Here is a 25,057-nt window from a genome sequence, read left to right as displayed (position 1 = left end):
TGAGCGGTGGCACTGAAGGAGTGGGCAGGGCTGGTGGCACACAGAGCTGATGTGCAGAGAGAGGGCGGCCCTGGGGAATACCTGCTCCACAGGAGGAGCGGTCTGAGCCTGCTCTGGACCTCCAGTATCCCCAGCGCAGAGGAGCAACAGGACTGGGTGCACCATGGGAGGTGCAGAATTGGATCCTGGTCCATCCTCAGCCCAGTTCATACGCAAAAGGCACCAGGGAAGGAGGGACCTCTTGCTTTTCCACTCACCCAGAGGGTGATGCCCTAGATGCACCTCTGCTCGGTGAGCAAGGAGCTATGAAAGCAGGTGGGTGCAGCAGAAGACGTGAGCTATTTTGCCCCAGCCTATGGGTCAGGTTAACTGGGATGGAGGAAAGGGGCTGACTACTCTTTCCATGAGATGGGTTGCAACCCACCTGCAGCACTCCAAAATTTACTGATTATCACAGCTTGAGTTCAACTGAGCCAAGCTGGAGATGGGATAACTGAAATTCAACAAGTCTTGGCATATTTGCTGCTCTGCCCTGCATGAGCTCACACTGATCTATATTTCAGCGTTCATGGCAAACCCATTCGTGCTGCTCAGGCCAGACTGAAGCTCTTTTCTGCACCATTATTTTCTTGGCTTGCTTTTCTTTTTCCAAAGTTCTCCACAGGTCATTCCCCCCACGTGCAGCAGGGGATGGAAGAGCACACTGAAATCATTATTGATAAACAGTTACATCTCAAAGTTACGCAGAGCCATTATTTCCCAAAGATATGAACAAAATGGTTTTGCATCATGTTAATTATTTTGCTATTTGAAACACAGAATCTCTCTCAAATAGCTTTAAAACCCACATTGTAGTGAGCATCCAGTTTGTTCCATTAGCTACTCTCAGAGTCAACTGGAGAACCACTGTTATTAATTTTGGTGGGAAGCTAAAATGCAGTTCATTTTCTGTAATTGCAGGCCCATCACCTAAAGACGCAGGGAAAGCTTTTAATCCAAGGCATTTTTAGAGGGGTCTGATTACATCGCATATCTTCATAGGGTGCATAATGACCAGGGCGTCAATCACAAAGAGCCAAACTTCTCAGGCTGTTAGAGAGCAGTTACCTCCCGTCACCCTCGAGCTGCCGGTCTGTGGGGTGCTGAGACAGGCAGTGGAGGTGGGGGACCTCTCTGGGACACAGTGTGATGCTTCCCTGCAGTGGGGAGCTGCAAACCCAGCAGCTATTCCGGTGCCAGGCTGCCCTCCTCAGTGCCAATGGTGCCGGCAACAATGGAAAGCCCAAAGTACCCCTTTATGCCTCCCCATGTCACAGACTGCGGGCTACAGGATGCTACAGCAGAGAGACATGGAGCCTGGAGGAAGCATTAGTGACTGAGAGATGCCTTGGGAAAAGCGGCACTTAAAGGGTTGCAGGGGAGTGGCTGAGCATCACTGCAGTAGGATGGTGGATAGGGAACACACAAAAAGGCCAGAAAAAGCAATGGAAAGCTCAGGAAGAAAATTCTAAGGGTAAATGCTGTTTAGTTTAAGGATGAGAAAGACTCTTTGAAGGCAGAATGTTCTGCTGAATAAAATTCCATCCCAGGGGCACAGGACAACCTACTACAACTGGATGGCTCACCCAGGAGCCCTGGATGGGATGAGGGCTGCAGCAGTATGGTGGCTCCTGACTTGTCCTGGCTGCCCTCATGGACATGACCCCATAACAAGTTGCTCACACCACCGCCAGAAGGGACCGTGTGGTCTAAATTCAGGGTCTTTGCTACCTTGACTCTATCCAATCCAAACAGGCCGTGTAACACCTCTGGCACGTCTGTGGGAAGAGCTGGAGGGGAGAAGAAAGGAAAACCTTTGTGTTTGAGCCATTGTTTGGCCGTTTCCCTCAAGGAGGGCCAACTGTGATCCCTGCTGGCACCCAAGGCTGCCGCAGCTCGGAGGTGTACCGGCAGGACCTGCGGCCGCGGGCAGAGCTCCAGTGCAAGGCCACCATTCCCAAGCAGGGTCCTTTGTGATTGCAAGCCTGACTCACTGAGGGAATGCGGACCAGTGGGGAGACATGGATGCCACAAGACCAGCCCACTTAAGTCAGGCATTTGATGTGCATTAACAGCCCCTTTCCTTCAGCTCTTGGCTTCAGTCCTCTTGTACATTAAGCACTGATAGATGCTGAGCAGTGGCTGCAGCAACAGAGGGTGAGAGCTGAAGCTGTTTCTATCTGGGGCTGCTTCACCAGTAAAGAGGAGCCACCTCTTGCTGAGCCCCACAACAAGGGACCCTTTAATTGATTGCAAAAAGAGCTGAGTGTACTTAGCGCGTTGGTGGATGAGGACTAAGGTGGGTAATAGTGGTGGCAGAAGTAGCTGTTGGGGAAGCAATTTAATTAATAAAAATGTAAGAAACAGAAAGGTCAAGCCTTGCCTCTGCTGTGCTGCATTTAATCTGCACATGTACACAGGACTCCAGGCTCCCAGTTTTGTTTGGGTTTTTTTAGCTGGCACATTTCCCCAAACATGATAACATTTTTTAACCTCAGTGGATGACATTTCATAATATGTTTAAGGATCTGTAATATTTTATGCTTGTAGCTTTTTGCGATTGTTGTTCCAATATGGCACCGATGCCAGTATTAAAGTTTAATATGATTAGAAAGCTCAATTGTATAACCAAGGGGTTATACTCTTTATCTATTCTAATCTGATTAAAATGCTTCTCTTCAGCAGCTTTCCACAATCGTTTTATAGCAAAACCTGGGAGCAAAGCCACCAGCACTTTGATTTGTCCCAGATCAAAATACCAAATGGGCTCCTTAATTGTGTACTTCATTCATCACCATACATAGACCTGGTTTGTTTGGCTTTAGTGCAGCTGCTCACTGAGAAAGGGCCTGTGGGACAGTCAGATGCCGGAGCTTACCCTGAGACTGGTTGAGGTTCAACACCTGCATGCTTTTTGAGCAGAAAAAAGGCATTTTGGGTCTTGCTGTCTGGCAGTTTTGCGTCATCATACGCTACGCTTAAGGGGTAAAGCAGAGCTGTACATGAACCCCCTACACAGCAGAGGCTATCTCCTGTGAGCTATGGTTCCATACCATTAGGCAAGCCTAGTGCTGAGACCAGAGTTAGCGAGTGCTCCTGATGTGTAACACTTGCAGCTACCTCGGAAGAGGTGGGGACGGTTGCTCTGCAGACCACCTCCCTGCAAGACACCTAAGACTAAGTCACTTCTGACACCACGGCCTCTGACTCCCATGAAGCCAAAGCTGGTGTTTAACGCCACGGCAGGCTGCTGTGGGATGCAAAGTGGCCACGATGCCACTGCCTCTTCTCTCCAGCCCCAAGCCACAGTGTCATTGTGGCTAAAACAGAGCAGGAAAGGTCCGGGAAGGGAGTTGAGGTGTTTTAAAGTAGCCACTACTACTTGGGAAGGCGGGTGAAGAGAGGTAGTCACTCCTAGACATGATATTTGCCCCTAGGAGTCACAGAGGAGGCTCTCCCCTTCCATCTCTTGCCCATGTCCTCCTTCTGCGATGAGAATGGTTTGCTCTCATTCCTCGTTTGACAAAACAAACTTGTAGGAGCATGCTGTTTGTGCCTGGCTGTGCTTGCAATGCACAGATTCCTTCAGACAGCCTTTATCAGCACAGTTCAACAACAAAAACAACCCCCAAACACATTCCTTCTCCTTCTAAAACAGCTTTAGGCACAGTGAATGCCACCACTGATGCTAGGCAGGCTCCTGTGACTGGACTCTCAGGCCCCTCTGATTTCTGAGTTGTCTGAAACTTTCTGTATCACTCTACAGAAGGGAGTTCATCACCATCATATCAATTGCAATCCACCATTGACATGGGCGTTGCATCCATACTGCACTGCTAATATTCACGGGATCCATCCACATGATAATGGCAACAAAAAGGACATCATCAGCATTTAGCCATATTAAGCTTCTTACCCAATATAATGTTTAATTGCCCCAGATGGATAACGTCTAAAGCCTTCTCCATCCTCTGGGCAACAGGTAGTCTAAGAGTTGTTCTTCACTAGCTGGACAGGTTTGTGTCAGGTGTGATGAGGTCAGTGCAAATAATTTTCAGTCTCTCCTTTTTCTATGTGTTGGAGGAGACCCACTTTTTAGGTAAGTAAGCTTGCCTAGAAGTTGCCAGAGACAATTGGGATAAGGATGTTTCACTGACCTTCCTTGGTGTTACAACAGTTTGGGCCCTGCAGTATCAGACACGTGTGGCTTTAACTCCATGTGTGCCATCACTGCTGTCCCACCTGGTGTACTCCTTTAAATTCATCAGGACCTCCTAACTTAGTTCATGATGCATTAAAATTACCTCAGGAGTAAATAGCTAAGTTGCTTCTTAAAGGAACTTGCCTTGCTTCTGATATTATCTGGGTCACACTGTATCTGAGAACCAGGCTTAGATTTTCACTATACCCACCCAGATCTATTAGGGAATTTACAAATAAATGAATTTGTAATTCTTTTGTCATGTTGAATTTTCCCCTCAGTTGTTGCCGACTCTAAATAGAAAGTTTAGAGCAGCAAATTAAATGTCTTCAGATTTCACTTCACTGGCATGCTGTGAAGCAAAACAAAATGTTTTACATTCTTCACTGAGGATGCCTAGGGTTGTTTGTGGAAGGTGTTTCTCCCACAAAGCCCCAGCACACAGATGACTTGGTCCACCACCTCACACAACCACTCTGTGCACCTTCAGCTGCAACAATGAATTCATTCATCTGTCTGTAAATCAAAACTCTGATCATCTGGCTTTTACCTTACAAGAAGAGCTAATAACCTACTGGCAGATGTGGCCGATTTCTTCTGTGCTTCTGTACATACACATGGTTTTGTTTTAAAGGAACTCACCTATTCATAACCCACTAACTACTGCAAGGAATAAGAATCCAGGTTCTGGGCAACTTTACTGCTCATCATTAAGAAACTGCTTTCAGACTCATTCCAGCTTTGCAGACATCTAAAGATAGAGCATACTTGCCTGCAGGAGATGGAGAGAGGAACTGATTGCCAGGAGGCTCAAGTTTCAGCTGTAAAACTGATGTTTCCAGCAAGACTGTCTCCTTGCATCAGATCTGTGCTGTGAAAACATCCTCCAGCTGATCGGTACCAGCTGGTGCTGAGGGGGAAAGGAAACGCTGCTTGCGGCAAAGCACCATCAGGCACACATCTTGCCTCCACTTTAGAAACACTCCTCAGTGCTGGAATTACTGGTTAAACAGCTGGTACGTTACCCTGCTGGGATGAGCATGCCCTCAGACTCTTCTGGTACATTCACTAACTGTAATGTATGATAAGTCACAGCAGGAAATAAAAATACCTTTAAACCGAGTGTGGTATCTTTTGCAAAGAGACAATACTTTGAGTTATTACAATGAGTGGAATGAACTTTTATTTTCACTCATCCTTCATTAATACCATACAATTAGACAGCAGTATCTGGAAAGAAAAATAATCTTGAAATAATTTAAAACAGAAGGCACAGAAAACCAAACCCAACTATGCAGCTACGAGAGGGGAAAATGATTCAGGAAGGGAATTAATTCAGAAGAGTTTTCTTGCTAGACATTCTGATCAAAAGCTACAGCACACAGAAACAAAACCGCACAGTTTAAGCTAACCCATGCTTTTGTTACATACACATATAAAAGAGGGAAAAAAAATCCTAAAAATCTGAGTTTTGCAGGGTGTTGAATGAAAAGTGTAATTTTTAAAACAAAATTAAAGAATAACCCCAAAACAACATTAAATCAAGTACATATATCAAAATCTTCCCTAAACCCTATACTAAGATGTACTTTACCAAAAAAAATCTGCATCAAAAGCAAAACATACAGTTAAATAGCATGTGGGCATGGGAAGAAACTGGTTCTCAAATCAATTAGAGTATCAAGCTTGGTGTTTGCTTCAGAAACAAATATTCTCAGTACAGTAATATACTGCAGAGGACATTCTTTAGTGTTTTAATGTTACGAAATGAAACTGATACATTACAGACAGAAATAAAACCACTTCATTCGTATGAGATTTGTACAATTATTTTTTTTTTTTTTTGCAAAAGAGTAACTTTATTTCTTTTGAAAACAAAGCTACTGGGATTAATGACATGCGATAATATGCCCCGATATTATACCAGCTAAGTTGGAAAATAAAGTTCATGCTCCACAATTGTAATATGCTGCGATTCTCAAATACATTCTCTGGTAATGAACACTACAATACAGAGGTCATTCATAAAATCAGTTCAGGTTGGGAACCTGCTTTATAAATGAAGCTCTTTTTCAAATATGCAGAACACTGACAACACACAGGGTTAGCTCCAGGTCAGCACGTTTCTTTCTGTGCTCCAGCCCTCTTTTCTTAAACAAATGGGTGCTTAGCCTGAAAATATCATGGAAAGGCAAAGTCTAGAAATTACAGGTTGGCTTGTAAAAATACTAAATACAATCCAAGAGAAACAGTATTACTCTACTGACAACTTAATAGCAGGTGCTCTCTAAAGGAAAGTAAAATAATATCCTGAAATGCAAGAGAGATGGTTCCAGCATTTGGTATCAAGGCATTTGCACATTTGCCAGGAGGTGACAGAATAAGCATGAACTTTGCAGCTTACTTTGCAGTCGGACTTGAATTCAGAGAGCCTTCCTTCTACCCTGCCCACTTGTAAACCGTAGCGTGTGGTTTCTTAATAGCTTGCTTTTACCCTGGAAATAATTCTCTCATTTAGAAAGTACAAGTCAAAGTATTTTTTCCACACACGAACAAAGGGAGCTGACAACTACAATAGAAACGGTAAAAATGATCTTTGTAAAAATGTTCATCAAAATTCTCTGACATAGCAAAACATTCATTTGTAAAGTAAAGTCTAATACTGCAAGCCACTCACTCAAAGGCGACCTCGGGCACGTGTATTCTTGCCAGCGTTGCAACAGTAATTACTTCCATATTTCTAGTCATTATAGGATACAAACTCTGTAATATATTAAAGTTTCCTAACAAAGAGTCCAATTATTGCACTTTATAAAAATTCCAGTAATATCAGGCTTTTGTCCTACTTTTCTATGAACACTGATGCCCTGCATGAAAAATTTGGGGGACCAAGTAATTTCTGGTAAGTAAGATGGATTGCTTGAATCAGTCTGAACTACTGAATCAAAATTGGAAAGGCTTACAAAATGAAAAGATGTACCTTTGGAAACAGATTTTGATTCATAGCAGCAGATAGATGTGTCATTCTGGTAGTGACACATGTTCTTTTCACAGGGAAGAATGGGCACATGGCTATTACATTTATATATCGCATATAACTTGAGGACTGTGCAGAGAAACCCAAAGAACCACTAAGTTCTCCTGCTAAATTCACAAGCCTGATGGGGAAAGCTCAATGGCAGCCGTATCAGAGTGGGAGGTTCTCCGTGGGCTCGCGTATATTTGCATTTGCGTCAGCAATAGATATATAGCAAACAGAAATGACTATTTCAGGATGGAAAGATATATAGAGTAAGTCTGAGAGGCCCATAAAAGAAAGAAAAACACAGCAGTTTTGGCCCTGCTTATAACCAGCTGTATCAATAGGGAAAAAGAAGATAGAGGAGACTTTTGTGCCAGCTATCTAGAAAAAGATGCTGCTTCAACCAAAGCGATTCACAAATCTATATGAGGCTTCCAGGCCAGCAAATCACGGTTAAAGTTACTTTGTTCCTCTGCTCCTTCAGCATGGGAACAAGTGCAGAATGGCTCATTCCAACTGTGGATAGTCCGTTTACAGCAACAATCATATCACCACACCTAAAAAACACAAGAAGAAAAAAAAAACCCAAATGATGACAACTGTTCTGCAGTAACTAGTACACACCAACAAACAACACTTCATTGCTGGGGTGATGGTTTTGCATCAGGTCGAAAGTGTAGCTAGAAAAAAACCCGAAGAGGTGAGATTTTAAATCTGTTTTACTACTGAGACTCATCTGGGAAATTCCCAAATCTCTGCATTTCAATTCTAATACAAAGATAGTTCTGCATTAAGAGCTGACCTATAGCGAAACGCAAAAAGAGAGAGTTGGAAAAATCTATTGGAGTCAAGAGAAGATAATGAGATAGCATGTGCATGACAAAACCATTCTGTTTGTTTGTGTGGATTATAGCACATTTACACCAAACACGCCTTTACTGTAGGAGGTGTAACTAAAGATACTTACAGTTACCAACTGAAAACCTTGTTTTCAGGGGCTTACTATTTTGTCAAACGTAACCATTTGCCTTGAGAACTCCCTCAGCAGATGGTTCAACTGAGCAGCTGTAGCATCTCTGTGTTTTGAAGCAGGGAGCAGAAACCTGGGAGGGTGCTGTTTGTCAGCCTTCAGAAAAAATGACCTCAAAGAGTTAAGTTTCAGTTTTTACAAGCTCGAGAGAAACTTCAAAAAAGCACCTTCCTCTACTGAGCATGCCCCATCTCCAAGCATCTCCTTTCTGCAACTTGAGTGTGTGGCACCCCCCAGAGCAGTCAAACACAACTCTGGAGATCTCACAGGACTTCTCCTGAAAGTGATCCTTCCAGCTATTGGCAGCACTAAAATGGATGGCAAAACAATGGTTCCCTGGTGCCCTGCACCAGGGCAGAGCAGAGGAAGAAGAGGCAGTGTGACCAACACCAGTCAAATGTGAATTCAGGAGGCCTTCTCTGCCTAAAAGAAGGTACCTCTTACCCAAACCACAGTGCTACAGTTCACTGGGTGGGGTCTCACTCAACCAGCTTTTCTGCTGAAGTAATTTCATCTTCTATAAAAACCCACCAGACAGATCATTTCATGTCAGAAAACGGTCTTAACTATTGAACTGTGATGTTATTTACTTCTTTCCTCCCTAGCCTAACCAAATATTTAGATAATTCAAACAAAATAGAACAGCTTCAAAAAGATCTGCCCCACAATAACTCCTGGTGCAGCTTCTGAGGAGTTCTCCCTTGTTGATGGCCCATTTTTAAGTCCATATTCTCCATGATTCAGAACATTCAAACATCACACAAGAGCATCTTTTCCATTCCTTACAAGGGGATAAATGTGACCACAACTACTCTTCCTCCCTTCTTAGGAATGATGCTTGAATTTCCACTTGTGTGAAGACTCCTAGTTATTAAATCCCTAATCTGAAATTATTTACTTTGGGTTGAACTGGGATCTTTAAATTTATCCAAACTGTTCCATAGCTGGCAAAAGAAATGTAATTTTCTATTCAGCCAAGCTATTTTTTCATTTATTTACTTAGTCGTTGAACTGAAAAATCAATTACTGTCAAGGCTCTAGGCATAAGTAATTTTTTGCTTAAGTTACTTTGTAAGTAAATTTATGTGTAAAAATCCTGCCATGAAACTTCAAGCTGCATATTCTTTACTACCACCTTCACAAAAAAAATGAGTAAGAGAACATCTAATAGGAATTGTAAGTCATCCTACAAGAGGCTAAGTTGCATATATGGATACTAGACCTGGGGGTTGCATCCAAACATAATATGTAAGTAAAATCATATAATCTTTAAGATTAGAAGGGACTTCAGGAAGTCCTTGGTCCCACCTTCTGCTCAAAGCAAGGTCAGCTGTGAGATCTGACCAGGTCTCTTACAGCTTTGTCTAGTCTGGTCTCAGAAACCTCCAGACACCATACAACTTGTGCCACTGCCTGATTGTCCTCACAGGGAAGTAGTTTCTCCTTATAATCAGTCTCAATCTCTTTTGCTCAACATGTGCCCACTGTTTCTTTTTGCCCCACAGCACTGAGAAAAGCCTGGGTTCTGTCTCCTTGATCATCAGCTTGCAGGTCCTGGAAGGGGCTGTAAGCTGTGCCTGAAGCCCTCTCCTCGTGAGGCAAGTGCTCCAGCTCCCATCATCTCAGGGGCCTCTGCTGAAATTGCCTCATGAATGAACCTGCCTCATTTTTCAGACTAATGACTCTCAGGGCACTGGCATGGGGACTTGGTTTCTGAAAGATCTCTTCAGAGATCTTGTTCATCTACTTTCCTGCCCTTCTGTTAAAGCAGCAGCACACATCTTCAGCACCAGTTTCCAGCAGTGGCTTCAGAAGGCTATATGAAAGGATAAAGCAGTTTTCCCCACTTCATGGAAATTCTAATTGTTTAGCTATTCTCTAGGAAGGCAAAAACGTTACAAACTAGGAAGTTCTGTACATACACGTTTGCAATGTCTCTTGGCCTAAAGAAGAGGCTAAGCACTACTGAGCTGCATGAACCCCACCCCAGCACAAGATGCTGCAGTGTATTTCCTTAAGCAATTAATTACAGCACCATGTCACTATTTAAGTGTTGATTATTATTATTACTACTACTATTATTTTAGCTTACTTTAATCTTCCATCAAAGTACGCAGGAGTTCCAAGAACAATGGTTTTAATGAAGAAAGGCTGGTTCGTGTGGTTCTCCTCGTAGCCACCGACGATGCTGAAACCCCAGCTCCCTAAATTGCTCCGCCGCAGTACCACGTCATGGCAGCTATGGAGGCAGCTGTGGAATGGAAGCACAGGATAGCAAGAGAAAAAGCCATGTATAGCACATATAGATATTTCTGTAGTAGGCACAACACCTGCTGTCTCATCATTACCACTGTGCCAAGCATGGAAGAGAAGAGGAGGAATGGTGATTAGACTTCTGCTCCCAGAGTAATTTCGCTAAATTTAAACTGAATACCAAAAAAACCCCACAAGCTTGAGATATAAAAGTAGTTTAAAAGAAATAATGCAGCACTAGAATAATTACTTCAACACAGTTAACTCTGTAATCTGACTGCAACAGAATGACATTTCAGGGATTTCACAAGTGGCAAGAATGTGGGTGAAAAATGGATACCTGATGTGTTTAGTTTCCAAGCCAAAAATGCAGTGTGTTTTTCTTCCACGCCCAGTCAGTTTAGGCTTTTTCTACTTTAAGTAATCATTTAAAAATCCATGCATCATCTTTGCTATCTCTGAACTGATGCACCTCCAGTAATGGAAATATAAATGCTTAACCATTTTATTACACAGAATGTAAATACTGTAGATCATGCTTCACCAACTGTACTGGTATATGTTATATCCCCCAGAAAATTAATTCTTGTCAAATAAGTTGGCAATGACTGTAATTAAAAACAAAACAACCTAAACATTAACTTTTGGGTAAAAAAGATGCCGAGTTCTTTACTGAAGTACAACACTCCGCTAAAGAATAGAAGCACAACACACAGAGTAACTTTAGGAGCCACACATAAGCAATAGGCCACTGCTGAAGCATGGAAAGGAAGTACATTTACCAGAACTGAACTGTTTATTGAGATTTGGTAACTCGTTAATATTTGAAGAGAAATTAATTGATAGCAAAACAAACAAAAAAAAGTGTGAAATCTTTGGAGGGCCAATGCATGGTTCTGTTATCTTCAACTGCATTCTGCTACCAATATGCCTGGTTCTCATTGTGGCTTTATACTTCAACTACAGACTGAGCCTGGTAACTCTATCAGAGAGGGAGGAGTTAACTTGCACACCCTGACTGAAGTCAACTACACTCTTTGCTGCAGTGGGAGCTCTTCTGCAAAGCGAACAGTGCTGGAATAAGCTTGTATCTGTAGACACAAGAGTGTGAAAAATAGAAGAGTAAAAATTAAACATTGCAATGTCCTGCAGACTGAACATTAGTCAAGGGGAGGGAGCTCAGTGCAAATCTTGAAGAGCCTCTGTGTTTGGCAGAGATGGTAATGGGTTCTCAGAAAGCAAAAAAACCCCATGGGAATTTGTAAGAGACCTGTGTCAGGAGTCCATCAGAATGGCAACTCTGATCCAACGTCCTAAGGTTATATACTTGGCCTTGTAAATTTAGGTAATCAAAGAAACGTGTGGTTATATACTTTGTGGTTTTATTAATAATACCTCTGGTTTTAAATATTCTATAGAAAGTTGTGATATGGTTAAACAAGGAAAGATGGCTTGTGTTCAATGACAAGAATCCACATGGGTTGTCACTAAGGTTTGTGAAAAGATAAACCAAGTCTAGTTTCCTAAGGAAACATTGCTCCTGTTCATGGTACACTTCGTAAGCACCCTGCCAATCAAGCAGGAAGGTGTCCCTGCCCATGGCAGGAGGGTTGGAACTAGATGATCTTAAGGTCCCTTTCAACCCAAACCAGTCTTTGATTCTATGAGATTGTCAGGCAGAAGTAAAGGCAGATGTGCTGCAACGAACAAGTTCTCTGCTCTTGTATCTTGGACTGAACTTACAACAGGTAACTAATAACTCTATCAATTAATCCTGTACCTTGGAAGTCCCAGCCACATCACCCATGATGGTGACCAGCTGGCATCATATTCATTTTCACTGATGGTACTCAATTGCTCTTCATTAGCCTGGGGCTGTTCTTCTACAATCTGGACTTCCAGAGCTTTCAGGGCAACTACTGAAGAAGCAGCACTAGCTTTCAGCATGGCCACCGCCTCGCTGTGACTAAGGTTAGTCAAATCAATGCCGTTGATGTCCAGCAGCACATCACCTGTTCAAAGGAGCAAGTGAGAGCACATCAATCAGTCTGCCAGAGTCCTTCCCACCAACAGCACCTCCCACACCAGGGTTCCATTTGATACTGTATTTTTTGGAGCTGAGACAGTCTGTACTAACAGCCCGGGAATGTGAATACCTTACACTGTCGGTTTGAAAGATTAATGTACTGAACTATTAAGTTGGATCAGTATCATTTATTTCCACATAACACATCAAATGCTGTGCCTTCTATGGTGTATCGCCCTGAAAATTTGAGATAGAAATTACCTAAACACCTCATCATCTCAGCTGCAACTGCTATTGGAGGTGCTACTGCATAATCATTTCCAGTGGTGGATCTTAGGTCCACCCTAATTTTGAAAGAGAAGGAAGAATTTTGGAAGGAACAGTACAGGCACCACAAAGTAACCAACTCTCGTAAGTAAGTGAGGCTCCACAGAGTGTTTTAGGTCTTCTGCTTTTTTTAACCTGTTACTCAGAAGAACAAAAAGAAATTAAAAAATTAACTGGAAAGATTAGTACAAAACCCAGTCCATTAGAATAAAGAAAAAGCATCTCTACAAAGATAATTTGGAAAAAGTCAGCCACTAAAAAAACTGCCACAATTTTTATTTTATTTCAGAGTATTTTTAAAAGCCTCAGGATGAAAAAGGGATTTTATTTACTGCCCAAACAGTGACAGTCTTCTCTTTCACACAATGCCTTGCTTACTGATAAAAGCAGAAGTGCAAATGCCTGGGTCACATTTGGAAGGAGACTCTCATTTGGAAAGCTTTTTTTCCTCCCAAGGAAAGCTAAAGTCGAGGTGCAGCTTAACTTGAAATCACTTTTGTTGCTGCTATGGCTACTTTAATGTTATACAAAGCAAGAGAAACTGTGATTCTGCTGTCGAGTTTGTGCTTCATAGTAGTACAGAAAAAGCATACCCATTGGTATGTGGGTGTAAATCTCCCTCTCTCAGAAGCATATAAGGATGCTCCCACACTGTTCTTTTAAAACTTGCAATCTGTGAAATTCTTTTCCTAAATTTCTGTCCTAAAGCAATCTGTAATTCTGCGAACCCTGAATCGCAGAGATCCCACAGGCAGTCTTTGTTTTCCATATGACACAACACGTTTTAATCATCAAAACCTTTGCTGTCAACCAGGCAGGACTGCCTTCACCTACACTGAGTCTAACCTCCACCTCCTGCTTCCCTCCTGCAAAGCTGAGGAACAAGGATGAGTGCTATAGCACCCCTGAAGACTGGCAAACCCAAGCTGACCCAGAGGATAAGAAAGCATTCAGGAACCAGGATGAACACTGACGTAGCTCTGGGGGTAAACTTAGCATGAGTGAGTTGTGGCTTGTCATCAGGGCATCTCTGCTGTTCAGATATTATACTGAGGAGCAGAGATTCTTCAGGCAGAACTGGGGCCCAGCCCACTCAATTAAGCACAAAACAGGATGCATGTACTACAGTGCAAAGCATCACACCAGACCCTCAGCTCAGGGGACTACCTTTAAAGGTAAAAGAATTTAACCAGACATTTCCTGGTCTCATCCGCTTCCCCTGCTATCGTTCTCCAAACATCCCTTTCCTAGAAAAGGTGGAAGTGTGATACTAAATACTGTATTTCCATTATTGAAACATAAAGAAAAGCATTCACAGATGGATGCTTCCTTACATCTGTGAGAAGACTTTTTGACACCACCTGACTCCAGAGACCCTATTATTCAACAAGCAATCAGAGGCCGCCTGTGCCAGCAGGGAAGCCAAGCCCCACCTCGTTTAATCCTGCCATCTCTTGCCAAACACCCGTGAGGCTGTACGCTTGTCACGAAGATGGGCAGTTCGCCACTTTTGCTGCCTCTGCCTCCTGCCACTGTCATTCCCAGAGATTCATGTGGCTCTTTTTTCACAGTAATGTGCTTTTCTTGGCATGTAACGCACTGGGAGAGATCCTGTTTGTCAAGGATAAATAACATTGTTAAACTTAAAGAAGAATCAGAAAACACACCTAAATACACCCCAATGCTACACTTTGGCACTTTAACAGAATGGTTTAAAAGCACTAAGTAGTTCAAATCAGCTTTGGCTGGATTTCCTCCAGGTCAGGGTCAAAAAAAACCAAACCCAAAACAAAACACGCAAACAAAAAAAAGCCGCTCATGAAATACTTAAATATAGTCAGAAAGTTTATAAAGGCCCATGTTGAAAATCTCACTCCAGTTTCTCTTAGCATCCTGCACTGGAATGTGCTAAATTCTAGAATTGCTTTACAAAACCATATGGTCAAAAGATTAGACACAAAACAGAAACAAACCTTTTGATGTCTCGGTGAACATCAGCACTATCTCATTTGTCAGTAGAATATGGCCTAGAACTACAAAGAAGCTCCTGAGAAATGAAAATACATGTGTTTTCATGGTGACAAAGAGACACCATTTAAAGTCCTTGCTGGTTGCAGTCAGCATAGCAACAACAAAAAAATTAACATTCTTGAATGACAGCTCTCCCATGCAGCAGGAACACATGAGCCACTTAGACAATTACAGCTGCATGAGTTCAGAGAACTTGCTGCTTTCACTGCAGTCAGCAAATCCAGAAAAACACTGAAAAGCTGTTGCATATCTTTTGCTCCCACTCCAGACATGATGCAGGCCTTGAATACCTGGAAGTTGTCTGTCTTTCTTTTTTAAAAACAAAAGTACATAAAAAAGAAGACAAAACCCTTTCTTCCAGTCTTACCTTGCTACACATTTAGACTATTACATGAGTAAAATGGTATTTATATCTCTTAGGAGAAAACACCAACCTTATGTGAGTTAGGTCTGCTGTGAAACAGCTGCTGGGACTGGTGTTGGTGTGGGTTGCTGTTGTGAGTCCCAGTGTCTCGGATAATACTGACCGTCTGTGACTTCAGGGATCTAGAGATGATCAAATTCACTCTCTCCCCACTAGCCTGTCAAATACATAAAACAAAGTAATTAAGCTGATAGGATATTAATTATTAGCAGAGAGGGAGGAAAATATATAATGAAATATGTTGGAAATTTCCAGTTTTCATATTATGGTCAGAAGCTCTGAACACCTCTAGTACTTCCTTAAGAGACTTCCAAGAAAGTTGTCATGTAAGCGCAGGCCATTTGATGCTGGAGTTTGGGGAGTATCAGGAGACTCAGTTACCAGATGTTAAATAAAATATCAACTCTTTCTATTGCTGCAAAACCACACTTTGGTAGATATAAGTGACCCAGTATAAAAATCTGACAACTTTACCCAAAACTGGGAAACTGAATTACAATTCTCAAGATTGTTGTTATTTTCCTTTAACTGCAAGGGAAGTTATTGAAATGATTCCTGAAACAAATATTTACTACCCATTTGTATTGTAGTTCTCTACATGCTGCAGCTGTTTCCTTACAGACTGGGAGAAAGGCATGGAGGAAAGGTTTTCCTTTAGTAACAGAGAAGGGTCATATGTCACACTGCATCAAGCTTTGGGTAATATTTGTGTCCAGTTCAGAGCCAGACATTGGGAATAGCCCTTTCTTGAACACTCAGAAAATGAGTTTTACTGCATGGGTCTCATGTAAGACCTATTTTTTTCCTTCCCAGCTGCTATCTGTTGCCTTTATGAAGTCTGACAAATCACTTCCTTGTTTTAACCTCAATTCCATGCGCAGGTAAATCAATACAAAACAAAGCCCCACATTTATAGACCTCACTGAGAGATTTAAACTACGATATATACATTAGCTTAATAACAATCCTCTTTTTCTTCCTCTTTTCTGCTAAGCAATAGGCTACATGCTTGCTTGTAGTAACGTCTTGCTCAGTTGATCAGTCTTCTAACCTTCAGGCTGTACGCCAGGAAAGACTAACGCACTTTCCATTTCTGAGGAGGTGAAGTTCATTCTGCTAGGTGCCAAAGCAGGCCCTGTTTTGCACTATTATTTCCAGAACATAAATCAGAGCAAATTGCATCGCTGCAGGCTTTTAGGTGTTACACAAGCTGTTCTGTCTGGACAGCCTCTACCCCAGGCTTTGCCCAAGAAATAAAGCTGAGCTAAGGACTCAGGTAGGGAATACAAATTACCTGTATAACCTGAGCAGCAAGCTCAGGTGTCCCGTGCTTCAAGTCGTGCCCATTAATTGCAAGTACGCGGTCATTGCTGCAGAGCCTGCCGTCTTGAGCAGCCAACCCCCCTTCCAAAAGGTCAAGAATGAAGACTCCTGGCTCATCTGTTCTGCGCACAAGTTTGATGCCAAGCTGCTCGCTGGAGTCGCGTTTGTGCAGTGTCACTTGAAAGCTGTCTTCCCGCAAGGAGCTGGTGGTGTCCGCGTGGTTGTGCGTGCGGCTCCCGTACCGCCGCTCTCGCAGCACAGTGAGGTGCAACACTGAGCAAGGCTGGGAGAGCACAGCTCGAGCGTGGTTGTGGGACACGTTGCTTATGTCAAAGCTGTTGACCTGAAAAACAACAATGAAATTGGAATGATATTTTCGCATATTTAATTGTTCCCGGTTTTGTCCTTTCCAAACTAAATTCAGAGCTCACTGCAAAACCAGCCTTGGAGCAACCTACATACCTGACCCTACCAAGCTTCCTCTCTCATCATTCCACCCTCTCCTGCAAACCCACTTTGGTTTCTCAATCTACAAACCTGCTTTTAGGATGGAAAAGACCCGTAAGATCACACAGTCCAACTATTAACCCAGCACTGCCAAGTTCGGGACACTAAACCATGTCCCGAAGCGCCACATCCACAGATCTTTTATACACCTCCATAAACAGTGACTCCACCACTTCCCTGGGCAGCCTGTTCCAATGCATGACAACCCTTTTGGTGAAGAAATTTTTCCTAACATTCAATCTAAACCTCCCCTGGTGCAGCTTGAGGCCTTTTCCCACAAAGGTGACATCTCTCTAACAGTCAACACCCCTCTGTCATCACACTTTAAGGTTTTTGTTCTCCTTGTGTCCTGCACTTTTCTTCCTTAGATCTTTATGTTGTTTGTTCTCCACAACAAGAACTTTGCATGGGCTTTCAGTATAAAGCCCACTATCACTTAAAACTATATAACAATAGCTATAAAAAGAATATGCGAAAATATCTGAAGAAAGCCTATGTCTAACAATATGCAGTGCTTCCATGATGTGAAAAATTAAAAAAAACAAACCCAAACACCTTGAAATTCAGAATAATGAAATTTGTTCATTAAGACAATAGAAAAGAGGTTGTACTAGTTCTCAAGTCTTAACATGAAATTAGGGCACTTTTCACTGACTTTAACTAGGTCAGTTTCAGACTTATAACCTATCATCACTCAAAATTTAGTTATAAATGAAAAACGGATTAAACTTTCACTCCCTATTTCCCTCCTGTATTTGTTAAGTTGTCAACTGACACAAAGATCAGTAATCTTCAGTCATTTCTTATGCTATAAAGTTAAGATAAAAATTGACAGTGCAATGAGATTTGGCAGAAAACAGGAAAGCCACAAACCCCAGCACAAAAGCTGTGTTTGCCTTCTTTTGTAAGAAGGGGTTCAAAGTTAACAGTACAACTTCACCCTTAGCATGTATTGTTGTGCCCTGATGGAGGAACCCCTGCCCCGTAATTTCAGCAGAGACAAACTAACACCAAATGAACTACAGTGATCTGCCTTAGCTAAGCCTTTTAATGCTCCCCAGTGCAACCTCAGTTAAAACATAAACTTGCAGCGTCCCACCATATAATAGCAATATTAACACTTAAAAAAGTAGGAAGGGAAAGGGCCCAATCTACGTACAACAGCCACCACATTTATATTGCACATCTGAGTGGAAGAGCTCCAAGAGGTCAATGTCAAGCCATAAAGCCATGGTGGTTTCAGCACGGTGAAGGGGTAGTTGTACCCTCGCTGAGCCACCTCCACCTCTAGCCCAACACTAGTACAAAGCTGCTACTCCCAGCAGCACTGCGAGCTCAGACACCAAACCACGGCCATATCCTGGTCTGCTATTGCCCTGAGACAGGCTGCAACCTTGGGCAGAGGGAAAAGCAGCACAGCTAGAGAAAAAACATTCAGAGCTGCCACCTGCAAAACCAACTTGGGCTCATCCGTCAAGAGCCCTTAAATTAAATATAGTTTTATTTTTAGCTATCACTAGCTAAAGTAAATACATAAAATATGGAAGCATTCAAAGGGCACAGAAGAATATATGTGATAGTGTGTAATTCTTCTTTCTACAAGGCAGTTCACAATTTCAGAATAAAACAGCCTTAGCATTTCTGGGGGAAGGAGATTCTCATTAGGACATGTTTTGCATGAATTACAGTCACAATCCAGCACAAAAAAGGGACAATTTGTAGAGCATTTTGAAAATGTTAGGCACCTATCTATACCCTGCAGACAACATGCGCTTTTATGTAGCTGCTACCAAATGCTGTTTCCTCAGATCTTAGAAGGGTAACACTTCTTGTTTGACTGGGCAAGAAAACACTGAGTTTCACCTTGCAGTCCTTTCTGGCTTTCTTTATATTCTTCACTGCTCATAAAAGCCTTTGAAGACATTTGCAGAAATATCTGACTGCATGTGCATGCTGAGCTGCATCGAACTCTGCACTTAATTACAGCTGGCAGAGACCGAGCCTGGTCATTTTAACACAACAGCTCAGCACCTGCACAGGTAAATTCAAAGCAAAAAATATACTGTATCTTCCAAAAAGTTTGACTTTTACCTCCTGTACCCCTCCCTTGGTGTGACTGAAGGATTCTCACGGATACTGCCTTAGCATCTGAGAGCCCCAATGCCAGCACATTCGTAGAGAAGACACTGCAGCTTATAAATCCTACTCATAGTCAATTTATTGCCACTTATGGCTTTGGAAACTGTAACTGACACCTGCCCAAACAGCAAGAATTTCCAAAGCTTCACTGGAGCTCAAGCGCCCTGTTCTGGCAAACAAGGAGAGCCCTTGAGTATCAAAATAAATTAGGCAGCATTCAGTGTCTGCAACTGCTTGTTAAAAAGGCAGCATTTTGGAAACCTCTTGGGTTGTTTTCTTGGCCAGCCGCTATGCTTACAATCCAACAGAGGAAAAAGGCACAATTTCTCAAAAGGGACTTTATTTTCTGAAGTGCAAACTTATTTCATTCTAAGGGTAGCTAAGCTACTTCTATTGGCTTCATTTCAAGAAAGTGAAATGAAAAAGGCTGATACTACTTTTGGACTGACCTTAGACTATCAGATCAAAAGCAAAGACTGTTACTGAAGTAATTTTGAAATGATGGTAATATATTTGTTTCAGGTAGAATGATTAAAAATAGAAAAAAGCTGGAGGACTGTCCTGTTTACGTAGAACTCAGTTACTGCCATTCTTCAGAGTCCTGTAAGCAACGTCTTCCCCTAATACAACATTAAAACTCAAAAATTAATAGAATTTGATCTTTTTACACTGCCTGGGGCTAATGACATAAAACCGTAGCAAAAATACACACTCAAGCACAAGCAACTTAGATTTCAACTGTTTGGGGTGGAGGGCTGAAAAATATTTAAAGCACCTTGCATCAAATCATGCCAGAAAAGAATACCAGGGACTCCTTTACACACACTGAAAGATGCAGATCAGCTGCTTAGAGTATTGGAAGGTAACAGTGAAGCCAGATTAAAGTAACAGTTTAGATGAAGTCAGCCTTACAATCCACAAAATTGCTTTTTACATAGCACAAATTATGCCAACTTGTTAGCCAGAAGTAACCTTGGGTTCCTTCGGAAAGCATGCATAAAGTTGAAATAAAGACCAAGTCCCACAACATTTAACAACAGAAAACTAACTCAAATTTTAAACATTGATAAGAGATGCTAAGGAGGAAAACTAATTCCAGGGACTGGTCCAACATACAGCATAAAACAAGATAGCCAAAAGTGCTAGAACAACAGACTCTGCTCTGAATATTAATTTGCCTTCCAACTGATAATTGCAAAGCTAACGTTTACACAACTTAGTCTGACAAGGAAAATCTCCCATCTCATTTAACAGGCAGTTCTGCAAGGAATGAATGGAAAGCAAGCAGACAGAATACATAATTAGGTTTCATACTTGAAGTATTTGGTCTCCAGCAAGAAGTCTTCCATCTCTGGCAATGATCCCATCTCGATAAACCTCCTGAATGACAATGTTGATCAAAGGCGTTTCATTGCCACCCACTATGCTAATTCCTAATTCGATATAAGGATTGGACCGATGAATTTCAATAGTAGTGATCTCTCCTTCAGGCAAGGTAGGTGGCTGTTGATTTGCTGCCAATTATTTTTAAAAAGAAAGATGATTAGTATCCTTTATACCCCATTCACTTTCAATAAAGCAAATCACCAAAGGACAATGTAGACAGGCCACATGACAATGGTTTAGCAACAAACTAAAACGAGTGCAATTGGATTAGTTCCACTACTTGTTGCAATATCTAGCTTATCAAAACAGCTCTCTAATGACGAAGTAGCATCCATGCTTCCTGAAATGGGGCCATTTGGGTTGGAAAAGGATAACCCTCTAAATCCTGTCCTTTATAATATATAATTTCAAACAGTTGATTTCCAATTGAGCCACTTGGTATTGATGATAAATAAGTGTTTTAGGGGTTACACCACAGACCATGACTTGGTCATGCCTCTTTGTCACCTGGACTCATAACTGCAATCAGAGCTGTTGTTGAGTCACTAGGCCAAAGGAGCCCATTTCTGAAGCAAACATGGAGACAACTAGAGAGGAAAAAGGTGGATACTAAAGGATGGCAAATACAGAGGAGAAGAAGGGGACCGGACCACCTTCCTCTGTGGTAAGGCTCAGTGCTTCCTCTCTGAAATCCCAGTTGCTAGAGATGTTACTGCTTGTGTGGTGTAGATGGATGCAGGAGTTACTCAGCTGCCTCTTTGCTCGAGCAGGACAGCACTCAATGTGTGGGAAGGCTGCTGATCCATGCCGGGCGGGAAGAGGTGAAAAGAAACTTCATCTTAGAAAACACCTTAGAAATTACAGTCCTTCAATCTCACTGCAAGGCCAGTGCTACTGGTAGATTAACATGAACTACTGTGCACCATGATATGCTAAATGATGATAAAACACCATGATACCTGGCACACACTGAGATATTTCTTTCCTTCCTAACTGTGACCATATCCCAGTTGCATACATGCACATAATGAAAACCCACTAAGATTTATCCAGGAATCGCAAAAGAAAAGAGCAGAAGATGAAGATGTGCATTCATGGTTGGTAAGAGACAAGCTCTGACACCACAAATGCTTCCACATCTGATAAAAGAGACTTGAGAAGATAAGTGATGACATACTGTCTGCTACAGTGTTCTCCTCAAAAGGCGGATTGTCGATGCTGGGCTCATCTGTCCATGCGGGAAGGGCAGGCGAGGTGAAGCTCTGCTCGGCTGGCACTATTCCCTGATCTGCATCCAGAGATAAATTGCTAGGCTGCTCCGTCCCACCAGGACCACTCTCACCCTCTGCTTCTGCTTGCAGCTTGCTTGTTCTCCTTCTCTCTAGAGCAACCCTCCGATGAGAAGCACCAGGACACCTGTGGAGACAACATTTAGACCATGGTTCAAGCCTGCAGCAATGTCTGGAGCATAAAATGCTCAAGTACTCCATCAAATGACACTAGTCTTCTTCAAAGCCACATCTTTAAACTAATCATAAAAATTATTAAACACACTGGGTATGTTTTAGTGGAGAGAACCCCAAAACAATACTGCCTTCTTCACAAAACTGCCTTCACAAAACCTCTACCACATAGCTTTTTTGCAATGTGCTGTAAAACACTCTGAATGTGGATTTACTCTGTTATGTACATTCCAGTTTCTGGAAGGTAACCTCACTGAAAAGGTTAAACAGCACTGGCATAAAATTCCACAGAAAAAAAGCCCCATTCAAAGACATGAAGACTGTGTCCCACTGAAGCAATCTCCTTTCACCTTAGTAAGCCAAGAGTAGGAAGCATTACATCTTCCTGGGGTAACTTAAGGGAGGAAAGAGATGAAAATTTTACCTATATTGCAATCCAAGTGTTAAGATACTGGGGGCAGAGGTGGGGGAGAAAGCTTGTGTAGGAGTTTGTATGAAAAGTTTAGCAAAAGTAACAGCTCTGCTCATCATCTCCTCTTGAATCAGTAGAAAGTGTTTCGTCTTCCTCCTGTCTCCCCTTTTTTCTTCCTGACTTCACATAGGAGGTGCAATTTTTTGCTTTCCCCCATGCAACAATGCTCCATCAGCATTTGGCTCTTTTCACTATCTACTGATTTTTATGAGTTCCCATTATTCTCACTGCAATATTTTTTTTTTGCTTACGTTTAAAATCCTACAATAGTTTATGGCAAAGAAGGGCTGCAATGTTGCAGATTCACAGAAAGTTTTCATTAGTTGAATGGTCTTACATTTATGTGTAGATAATTGGATGCGGACATCAATCACACTTCTGCCTCTGTGACAGTTTTGCCAGTGTCTGATATTCCACTTCTTACAGTATTTGATGTCCTTCTTAAATTTCCTGCTTCTGGAGCTGCTGACCACCTAAAGATGTTTGTATTGTAGCTGTGGCAGAAAAAAGGAACTATGTTCTCGAAAGGGCTCCCTGTTTTGGGAACCTGACAGATTGTTATAACAAAAGAAGAAATGATTTATTTCTGCAACAGGAGAAGAAATGCGTTAAGAGAGTAAAAGAGAGCAGAAGTCTAATGATGTCCTGACTTGTTAAACAAGATTGTTTTGAGAATCACAATTCTGTTCTGACATTCTGTGAAGGTCATTTGATAATTATATGGTTAAACTGTTTTGGCTTGAGAGATTTTGAAGAAATGTTAACAAAGTTATTCAGCTCTGAAGAATGTTGATAAGACACCCATGTAGCTTTTGTGACCCCCAGCAGTGTTATGCATACATGAAGCGAGAAATATATCTCTCTCTCTCCCCCCATATATATGTATATCTTAAAGTAATGATATACATATTTAGAAGAATAGTATAAGGCAATCCAAATGTGCTGTAAAATATACAGAAATTAGGGACAGTTCACATTATGAAATCATATATTTAAGAAAACATTTCTTGGGGCTTTCCCCAAGGACACTGCTGGTCATCTTGTTCTTCAAAGTTAAGAAAGTGCAAGCATAAAAGATGAAAATGACTTGAAAGGTTTTGCTTTGTGAAAAAGTTTCTTTGATTTTAATGATGGAACACAACCCTACTTCTTGGTTTTGCCCAGGCAGTATTTATTACATAAGATCACTGGTATAGTGGGACTGATCAGCAAAGAAATCTGGCCAGTCTCAATTCATTCTACTGGCCAGAGACACACAGATACATACGAAACTCATCAGGAAGTTTTTATCATTGACCATTTCAAAATGCAAACCTCAGAAAAAGATCCCAAAAGGCCAAGAAAAGGAGAGATGCAATCCCTTCCCTCAAAATGTTTGAAATGCTTTAACTTGACGGGTTAGCCTCACACTCCCTCAGATCTTAGCCCTGGCAACAGGGAAAAATAAAAGGAGCAATCTCCAACATCCCTCACTTCTGCAGCAACACAGCAAGGGGTAAATGTTCCTGCAGGGAAAACCCCTTGTCTAATGGGAGCTCTGGCAGATGTGCTCTCCCACACTGATCCACAAGAGTTTAGGACAAAGCCGCCCCAGGCTGCGCATCCTTGCTGTCCCTGAACTGCTCTGCTGCAGGAGTGGTGAGTTTTCAGCAGAGGTGAATGAATAGCTCAAAACCAACACTGTCAGAGGACCATGCTTCCATCCCACTGAGCTTGAATGGCAGAGACCAGCCTTACTGGACTACTTGTGTGAACCAGATATTTGGGTATCTTCTACCAAAACACTGTGCTGTTGACTGTTAGACAGCTGAAAAGGCTGGTGGATCCCAAAGGATCTGCTGTAGATGGCAAAGCAAACCTTGGATTTTTTTAAAAACTGTATCAAACCAGGATGGAACAAAAATCAGCCCTGGAAGTGTCCCATTTCCGTCAAAGCCTTCCCAACCACAGCCAGGTCCTCCTCCACCCTCATTCACAGAGCACATCGTTACCTGGCAGCTGATGAAAGTCATTGCTTGAAATATAAATAGATTTGAGGTTTATTTTTGCCAATGATATTTAATTATCATTTCAAAGGCTAATATCAAGAAATGTAAACAGCCTCCTGAGCACACCAGCTCAGCTCAGTGGAATCCCTTTTGTGCAGGGCTCTACAAGGCACAAATGGAAAAAACTCCAGACTCTTCCCCACATTAACCAGTAATTGCAACAGACTACAACTTTAGCTTGGTATCATGCAACTGCATCACCAGGAAAGTAGCTGTTTGGTGGAGACATTAATTCACAACATGCCAAATCACAGAATTACAGAATGATCTGGGTTGGAAAGGACTTTAAAGATCATCTAGTTCCAAACCCCCCTGCCACTGGCAGGGGGACCTTTCACTAGAGGGGGGGGCTCCCCAACCCCCTGT

General features: G+C 42.1%; 1 protein-coding gene across 1 annotated transcript in view; it reads right to left on the bottom strand.

Annotated features, from left to right (window-relative positions):
• Positions 1-7,191: 7,191 nt before the first annotated feature.
• LNX2 (ligand of numb-protein X 2) overlaps positions 7,192-25,057 on the bottom strand; it is a 20,704-nt gene continuing 2,838 nt past the window's right edge. The window contains exons 2-9 of the mRNA XM_010015886.1: positions 21,886-22,124; positions 20,637-20,836; positions 16,648-17,019; positions 15,364-15,510; positions 14,332-14,509; positions 12,326-12,557; positions 10,385-10,543; positions 7,192-7,819 (exon numbers count right to left, since the gene is read on the bottom strand). Of these exons, the coding sequence (XP_010014188.1) occupies positions 7,684-7,819; positions 10,385-10,543; positions 12,326-12,557; positions 14,332-14,509; positions 15,364-15,510; positions 16,648-17,019; positions 20,637-20,836; positions 21,886-22,124 (1,663 nt within the window). The 3' untranslated portion in view covers positions 7,192-7,683. The remainder of the gene's footprint in view (positions 7,820-10,384; positions 10,544-12,325; positions 12,558-14,331; positions 14,510-15,363; positions 15,511-16,647; positions 17,020-20,636; positions 20,837-21,885; positions 22,125-25,057) is intronic.

The sequence above is a fragment of the Nestor notabilis genome, unplaced genomic scaffold, assembly GCF_000696875.1.
Source record: "Nestor notabilis isolate BGI_N333 unplaced genomic scaffold, ASM69687v1 scaffold5326, whole genome shotgun sequence".
NCBI lineage: Eukaryota > Metazoa > Chordata > Aves > Psittaciformes > Psittacidae > Nestor > Nestor notabilis.
The sequence above is the reverse complement of the archived record's forward strand: the minus strand, read 5'-3'. Positions and strand labels throughout refer to the sequence as shown.